Consider the following 8903-nt stretch of genomic DNA (forward strand, 5'->3'; position numbering starts at 1 on the left):
CAGTGGTCAGGGATGATGGGAATTGTAGTCTCAAAACATCTGAAGGGCCAAGTTTGCTATGCCTGATAAAAGGGGTGGCTGGGTTCAGCCATGCTGCTTTGGCCCCAAAACCAATCCTTCAACCACCCGAGTGCCTGCATTTACTTCATAGTGTATAGGAAATGCACCCTACACCTGCTCAGAGGTAGACTTGGTATAGCTTCACGTGCTATCAGAGATGCTGGTTCAAATCAGAGGGAAGCCAAGTCTTCATAGGAACATAGCAAGGTGCCTTATACTGTGGGCAGTGGCCACGCAGAGTTTCAGCCTTTCCCAAACCCTACTGGCAGATACCACGGTTTGAACCCAGGACTTTATGTGTGCAAGGTGTGTGCTTTGCCACTGAACTACAGTTCCTTTCACGATCACCTTGGATGGCACACAAACAAGGTTTTCTGCCCTGGATCATGCTTTTTCATATTTTGTACAAGTACTTTATATACAGGTTACAGAATGCTGTTTGTCATAGGATTTAATAAAAAAACACTGCTTCTATCATATGGCCCAATGCCACATAACATTTCTGACATGCAGAACTGTGGAGGTTTGCTGCAAACTGTTTGAATGAACTGATAGGCCTGCATCCAAACTTTACAGTAGAATCATACATGTGTCTCCTCAAATGTAGGAGGTAGGTGTGTAAACAGGATTGCAACCTCAATCGCTTCCAAGCTGGATGCACTTTAGATGGTGCTGTCCTTGAAGACAGTCCATAGCTTTAACCACTTCAGAACGGTGTGGCTGGAGGTTTTTTTTCTGGGCTTAGCAGGAAAGACCATATTGTGCTGTTTGTGAATCAGTTTAATTCATTTCCAGTTTGTTTTCAAGCTAAACCCAAGGCACTGTCTCAACCTGGTGTTGAATCAGTGCATATCAAGAACTACCTCCCCCAATCTCACATGAAACTACTTATGACCTTTGCTCAGTTTCAGATACCCATCTTGTTCCCCTGTCAACAGAGATGTAGTGGGTGGGAATGAAAGAGAAGGCCTTTTCAACATCATTCTAAAACAGATTAGTGGGGCCCCTTCTGCTTTTGTCTATTATTTTATTTCAGTGCTTGTTGGCTTCCAATAGGGATCTGGTGGGAGACTGTGGTACCTTAAGGCTGAGCTATATAGGCCTTTGGTCCAATCCAACAGAGGAGGCCAGAATGGTAGTCATGTTAACCTGAAGCACCGTAAAGACAAACACATTGGTGAGGGCATAATCTTTCATGGACTAGTCTACTTCTAGTCGTATGAATTGCTATCTTGAGTCATGAATGGTTGTGGGGAGGAAAATCATATGCCGATTCATACTACGGGGGCCACTTCATTCTATTGTTGTTCATATCTGCTAAAATTACATTTGTTTAGGTAAGTCTACCAAGAAAATGGTTGATTTTATCTATATTTTGATAATTTTATTATATCTGCTTGTTCTTAAAGTCCATTGATTTTATCAGTATTTTTAAATTAACATTTTATATAAAACTTTTGGGTTTTTTGATTGAGCAATGTATTATATCTGGTTAAATAAATCAAAATAAATAAACAGTGGGGTGAACAGTTAAGGGTGGTCCGCACTGGGCAGCAGCTTCCAGAGGGTGGACCAACTGTCGGCCTGCAGGCGCCTCAGCTGTCGCCTCCCACTCAGCCATGGCCACCCTCCAGCGGACCAAGCACTGCTGGAAAAAGCAGCGCAGGGCACAGTGCCAGAAAAACACCCAGGAAGGGCGCCCCACGCCTGTGGGTGGTGCAGACACTCAAGGGTCACACGCAAGCCCTGGGTGCCTTGCTATACTGCTGGGGGTGAGAGGAAATAAAGTGCAGAAAAGTACAGACAGTGTTAATTACATAATTAAGAGTTGGTAGAGCATGGGACTCTTAGGGTTGTGGTTCGAGCCCCACATTGGGCAAGAGATTCCTGCATTGCAAGGGTTGGACTGGATGACCCTGGTGGTCCCTTCCAAATCTACAATTCTATTGTTGTTGTTTAGTTGTTTAGTCATGTCCGACTCTTCATGACCCCATGAACCAGAACCAATTCTATTACTGTACAGTGGTGCCCCGCAAGATGAATGCCTCGCAAGACGGAAAACCCGCTAGACGAAAGGGTTTTCCATTTTTGAGCTGCTTCGCAAGACGATTTTCCCTATGGGCTTGCTTTGCAAGACGAAAACGTCTTGCAAGTGTTCCGGATTTTCCCCCGCTTTCCCCCCCTTTTTCTAAGCCACTAATCCGCTAAGCCTTTAATAGCCGCTAAGCCTTTAATAGCCGCTAAGCCTTTAATAGCCGCTAAGCCTTTAATAGCCGCTAAACCGCTAATAGCGCTAATCCGCTAATAGGGTTGCTTCACAAGACGAAAAAACCGCTAGACGAAGATGCTCGCGGAACGGATTAATTTCATCTTGCGAGGCACCACTGTATTCTAATTCACGAAACAGTTGTTGATAACATCCAGGCATTTCTAAGTCACGCAAGAACTATTTCTCAATTTAACCCACTGAAACTCTTTATGTATTGCAATGTAAAGCTGTACAGTAATGCAATGAAAAATTCTCTCTCTGCCCCCCCCCCCCGGATAACCATTCTAAGGCCCCTTAACAGTGTTCTGGGAAGTTGAAATGTTCCCCCATTGGCTCTGGTTCAGATGTTCAGGTTGTGTCATTCCTTAGGTAGCCAAAATGACATAACCAATGCACAAAAGGGGAGTTTCAGCAGGCTTGAGAGAAGCCTGAACGCTGCACATGGCTACATTTGACTGTACATCCGACCTGCATATACTAATAGAGAACTACCACCACACACAAAGCGGTAAGTCTTAGCAGGACTGGAGGCGGGACCCCCAAGAATTGTAACAGAACAAAAAAAAGAGACAAAAATCCCTTAAATGGGAGGACATCCCCCCCACCGCAGAAAAGGGCATGCTCAGCTAGCATGGAGCGTCGGCTGATAAAAAACGGCTGCAGCGTTCTGTGGCAAGTCCAACCTTAGTCAATATACAGTGGTACCTCGGGTTAAGTACTTAATTCGTTCCGGAGGTCTGTTCTTAACCTGAAACTGTTCTTAACCTGAAGCACCACTTTAGCTAATGGGGCCTCCCGCTGCCGCCGCGCCGCTGGAGCACGATTTCTGTTCTCATCCTGAAGCAAAGTTCTTAACCTGAAGCACTATTTCTGGGTTAGCGGAGTCTGTAACCTGAAGCGTATGTAACCCGAGGTACCACTGTAATTGCGAAATACGTAAGATGAGATCTGGGAAATAACGATCAGGCACTTCCAGCTTGTTCTACTCCAACCCCCCGCATAAGATTTATTGATAGATTCACAGGTTACCAACTTCCGGATTCCTCTCCCTCCACGCTCCCGGTCCCCCCACCGTTTTAAAAGGAGGCGTGGACACAATTTCCCAGCAGGCCTCGCGTTTCCTGCTCCGGCCCTCCTCGCCTCTCGCCCCGGCTTTTCCCATCGTCCCTTGCGGGGCGGGGCAGCCAAAGTGGCTGAGTCCTGCCTGGCAACGGGGGAGAGCCGGAGAGCGAGGCCGGGAGGCGCAGGGCAGAGCGGCGCGAATGGTGCTCGCGTGGCGGCTGCGAGTTCATGTGGCGCCTGCTCCGCGGCACGCTGAGAGCCCTTCCCGGCCTGAGGAGGCGGCGGCCGCCGCAGCCGCGGCCGAGCGGTTCGGGCCCCGCCAGCGGCGCGCTGCCCGCCATGGAGCGGGCCGTGGTGCGCTGCGTGCCGGCCGAGCCTAAGCTGAGCGTGTCCTTCGTGCTGGGCGACGGCAGCGCCCGGCACATGCAGCGCGACCAGGCGGAGCCGCTGGGCCGGGCGCTGGCGCGCATCGCCAACAACGCCGGCAAAGGCCACGCCAAGGCGGCCAAGAAGAGCAAGAAGGCGCGGGCCGAGGCCGAGGCTGCCGTGCCGCCGCCGCCGCCGCCCGCCGTCTGCCTCTTCTCCCAGGACGGCGAGGCCGTGGCCGAGGACGTGCCCAACGCCGAGGCCTGGCAGGACGGCGCCGTGCTGCAGATCGGGGAGGCCCGCTACCGCGTGGAGCGCAACCCGCCGGCGCTGACGGAGCTGCAGCTGCCGCGCTCGCTGCTGGCCGGCTTCCCCGTCTGCCCCAAGCTGCGCGCCGAGTTCGGCTCGCCCCGCGACTGCCTCTTCCGCTGGTACCAGGAGCAGAAGGCCGAGCCGGCCGTGGGGACGGCGGCTGCCGCTGCCGCCGCCGGGGGGGAAGCTCCGGGCGGCTGGGTGGAGGCTCCGGGCGGCGCCGAGCGGGTCTTCACGCCCAGCAACGCGCACATCGGGCTGCGCCTCAAGCTGGTCTGCACGCCGGGCAACGGGCAGCGGCGCTACGGGCTGCCCCGCGAGGTGGAGAGCAGCGGCCCCGTGGAGGCCGGGCCGGGCGCCTGCACTTTCGACGCGCGCCACCTGTACACCAAGAAAGTGACCGGGCCGGGCCTCATCCGCACCGTCACCTACAACGTCCTGGCCGACGTCTACGCGCAGACGGAGCTCTCGCGGACCGTGCTGTACCCGTACTGCGCGCCCTACTCGCTGGAGCTCGACTACCGGCAGAACCTGCTGAAGAAGGAGCTGGCCGGCTACAGCGCCGACATCATCTGCCTGCAGGAGGTGGACAAGTCCGTCTTCGCCGACAGCCTGGGCCCCGCGCTGGACGCCTTCGGCCTGGAGGGCCTCTTCAAGATCAAGGAGAAGCAGCACGAGGGCCTGGCCACTTTCTACCGAAGGGACAAGTTCAGCCTCCTCAGCCAGCACGACATCGCCTTGAACCAGGCGCTCCTCGAGGATCCCCTGCACAAAGAACTGCGAGAGAAGCTGGCCCCCTATCCGGAGGTGCAGGAAAAAGTGCACCAGCGGTCCTCTGTGTTGCAGGTAGAAGTTAAAGGGAGAGGGGGTTAGGGGGATAGGGAATGGTGGAAGTTGGCTCTAAGCTAAGTAAGGAGACCAGATCCAGAGAAAGGCAGGCTTCCTGTGCTTTTCATGCAAAAATTGAATAGGTGCACCTTTTTCAAAGCTGTCTCTCCCTTAAAGGTGCACCAGGCTGCTTCCCTTTACATCCCATTGCTTTGGGGCCAACTGCTCTCCCCTCAGTACTCTTCCCAGGCCACACACTTCAGTGGTCCTGTTCCAGGCCCCCTTTAGGTCCTTTTGTCTTGCTGGAATGTGTCTGAATTGTAGCAATGCCTCTTGCATCCCTTGAGTGGAGATTTCTATGTTGGGGGAGGGGATATGGAAACCTTTGATTCTTGTCTGTGTCAAAAATGTACCCTCAACATAATAGTAAGAGTCACATCCATTGCTCTGGCCACTTTCTTTTACTTCTTGCCCAGCCCATCTCAGGCATTCAGCCTCCAGATGGTTGCCCATAAGGGAATAGAAAGTTCCCCATCCCTGGTCCATGGCTAGGTATGAGCAGAACTTTGTTTTTTAAAAAAACCATCAGAAATAGACCATCAGTCATGTATCTTAAATCCCCAAGCAGACATTGCGTTGTTGTCTTAGTGGCTCTTTTCCTCTAGAGCAGAAGTAGGGAACCTATAGCCCTCCACATGCTGTTTGACTCGAACTCCATCGACTCAGCCAGCAGAGCCAAATGGTCAGGAATGTTGGGAGTTGTAGTTCAGCAACCTCTGGGGGTCAAGGGCCAGAGGGTTCCCTATTCCTGCTCTACACCTTTGATGTCAAATGAAGGATTGCTAGGCTGGAGTTACAGCTAGCAATTCCAAATGGAGTTCCACTTAATACTTGTAAGCAGTGTTAGAAACTGAGATATGAAAACTAGGAACTAAACGGTACCTTAAACCTAGGTTATGGGTGCAACAACAAAATGTCTGGGTGCGCTTTTTTATAACAAGAATACAGTGCTGAAAATGAATGAACTGCGGCTAAAATATTACGTTGATTTTTCACATGGTCTAGGCCTTCCTCTGCCCATTCCCCTAATATTCTTAAGAGGGTCTCTTCTCCAGTCTTCAAAGAGTAGCCAGAAGTGGGGAGGCAGAAAAGGATCCTCCTTTCCTTCCACTCTGCCGTTTTAAACTGAAATCTTAGTTGTGGTACTGCACCCAGAGCTTGGAAACTGCTCGTACTAATGAAATTCCCAGTCGCAAAATGCTCCTAGAACAATGGGAGTTTCAAACATTACTTGTAAACAGAACATGGCTTGGAAATGGATGCCAGGATATAAAGAAAGGGGAGTAGAGTAAGCTTAGTTCGGTCCAGCTGGTTGACAGTGGGGGTGGGGTGAATGAGAGACCCACACATCACATCTATAATTTTAGGCCAGTAGTTTTATTAGCACAGAATTGTTATAAGAAGTCAGTTTTAAAATACAGTAAGCCTGCAACTTATGCAGGAGTTATGTGCCAGGGTTCACACCTAAAGCGAAAACCATGTATACTGTAGTAAAAATCCATTGGGTTCAATGGTGGATGAGGTTGCCCAAGTCATTTTTCCTGGAACCCTGCCCCCTTTCCATCTGCTATCTATCTATCCATCCATCCATCCATCACCACATGTGTAAAGCTGAATGCCCACAAGATAGATGCACGTTGCCAGCTTACAGTACCTTCTGGCTTACCTTAATTTCCATGTTCCTTGTAGGTTTCTGTTCTTCAGTCTACAAACGATTCTTCAAGAAAGATTTGTGTTGCCAACACCCACCTATACTGGCACCCAAAAGGTAATTCTGTTAACAATACTATGAACCATTCTAGGGTATGTTTTGGGCCCTGGGGTGGGTTATAAATTCAGTATATTTATGTATTTCAGTATTTCTAGGCTACATTTTCATAAAAAATACAGCATGTGTTAAACAACAAACAAAATTACAGTGCCATCAGTAAAAGCTGGGAGGTGGGGTAGAATCCATGTTTCAAAGACCTGTCTGAATAACATATTTTTCTGGAGACGTATAAAAGTAGGCAGGAATGATTCCTGATGTGGGGAACCGCCAGAAGTGTCCAATCAGAGGATCTCAGTGGTCACAGTACTAAGAGCCCAAGTTGTTTAGGGCTTTGTGAACTAGCACAAGAACCTTGACTGTGGCCCAGTAGCAATCTGGCAACCAGTGCAACACTCTCCTGTGAACAGCTGCTGCATTAGTTGCAGTTTCCAGCTCAGATGCACGGGCAGCTCCACATAGTGGGTCTTGGGGTTATCAAGTAGTAATACAGTAATACAGCTCCAGGAGAGCTGTTGACTGAAATGACATCCTGAGTAGTCTCAATAAGGAAAATGCTTCCTAGCCTAATAGCTGGACAAATGTGTGTAATTCCAAAGGAAAAGAAATACAGTGGTACCTTGGTTCCGGAATGGCTTAGTTGTCAAACAAATCTGCCCCCGAACGCCACAAACCCGGAAGTAAGTTTTCTGGTTTGCAAACGTTTTTTGGAAGCCGATGCGGCTTCTGACTGAGTACAGGAAGCTCCTGCAGCCAAATGGAAGCTGCGCCTTGGTTTTTGAACGGTTTCAGGAGTCGAACAGGCTCCCAGCACAGATTAAGTTTGAGAACCAAGGTACTCCTGACACACCCTTGGCTTTTTTGAAATGGCTTGCATTTGTAAGTGGTGATAAAAATTCCTCAGACGGTTTGGGGTGGATGTTGAATGACTTAAGCTGAATTTTAAGTGTTATTGATTGAAATGACTTTAAACCTGAAGGTTAAAAATAGGTCCTTATTTTTATTTTGTCCTTAGGTGGGAACATCCGTCTGATCCAAGCTGCAATAGCATTGTCTCATATTAGGCATGTAACACATGACATATATCCTTCTACTCCTGTCATATTCTGTGGGGATTTTAATAGCACACCATCAAGTGGAGCATATAGTTTCATCAGTTGTGGCAGCATTGCTGAAGAGCATGAGGATTGGAGCTCAAATGGAGAAGAGCAGCGGTGCACAATGTCTTTAGCCCATCCATTCAGACTGAAAAGTGCTTGTGGAGAACCAGCTTATACTAATTACGTTGGAGGCTTTCATGGATGTTTGGACTACATTTTCATTGATGCAAATGCTTTAGAGGTTGAACAAGTAATTCCACTGCCAAGTCATGAAGAAGTAACCACACATCAGGCCTTACCAAGCGTTTCACACCCTTCAGATCATATAGCACTAATATGTGACTTAAAGTGGAAGTAGACTAAAAAAAAGTTGGTATCTGTTCCTTTCTCTTAAGCAAGAAATTTGGGCTACTTAGGAGAATTCAACTTGAATCCTGGCTTGGCTACCAGCTTTTACAAAAGATAATTGGATAAAATGTGTTTATATCCCTATTAGGAATGTTAAACCAGATTTTCATCTATCTGTAACTTGTCATAACCAGAATGTTCTTATGGCAAATACTCCCCCTTTTTTACACTAATAAGGAAAGCAATCCATGTTTAATGCTTCTTTTAAAGTTAAATTATCTTGTTTCCTTTTCATATGGTTTTTGATTAAGGATATTTTGTTTAAACTGATTTTATATAAGAATTGGAACAACCAGAAGGGTTTTGGTATTCTCAGCAAGTAGTATGCCCTGTCATATATTGCTCTTGCCTTTTGAAAAGATATTCCTTGACAAGCTGCCAAAATTTAATACATTTATGTTGACCCTACGCAAGTGTCCATATCAAAAGTTAGCATTCCAAAATGATTTGACACAATTACCTGCTCTCAGGCATTGTTGGGGGGGGGGCTGTCCATGTAAACCAAAATAATTGTGCATAAATAAATAAAAATCATGACTATATGTGAAAGTGTTGATTCCCCCCCCCCCGAGTATGTAAAAGGTAATCTACAGTGATTCTGAAGTCTTTTGATAATGTACTGAAGTGTAAACAGAACTTGAAAAATACAGTTTGTCTCATTTGCTCTTAA

The 8903-nt window shown here is 48.2% G+C and overlaps 1 protein-coding gene across 1 annotated transcript; it reads left to right on the forward strand.

Moving 5' to 3' along the window:
- Positions 1 to 3442: 3442 nt before the first annotated feature.
- On the forward strand, positions 3443 to 8903 carry PDE12 (phosphodiesterase 12). The gene is made up of 3 exons (XM_082209862.1): positions 3443 to 4915; positions 6647 to 6725; positions 7741 to 8903. Exons 1-3 carry the CDS (start codon positions 3620 to 3622, stop codon positions 8181 to 8183), a joined length of 1818 nt encoding a protein of 605 aa, XP_082065988.1. The 5' UTR covers positions 3443 to 3619; the 3' UTR covers positions 8184 to 8903.

Source organism: Podarcis vaucheri (assembly GCF_965113315.1).
Source record: "Podarcis vaucheri genome assembly, chromosome: 2".
Lineage (NCBI taxonomy): Eukaryota > Metazoa > Chordata > Lepidosauria > Squamata > Lacertidae > Podarcis > Podarcis vaucheri.

Excerpts from the sequence above, each read along its gene's own strand:
- PDE12 (XM_082209862.1), top strand. The coding sequence starts at position 3,620 with ATGTGGCGCCTGCTCCGCGGCACGCTGAGAGCCCTTCCCGGCCTGAGG. Across the intron at positions 4,916-6,646 it reads AGCGGTCCTCTGTGTTGCAG|GTTTCTGTTCTTCAGTCTAC; the intron begins GTAGAAGTTAAA and ends TGTTCCTTGTAG. Across the intron at positions 6,726-7,740 it reads CCTATACTGGCACCCAAAAG|GTGGGAACATCCGTCTGATC; the intron begins GTAATTCTGTTA and ends TTTTGTCCTTAG.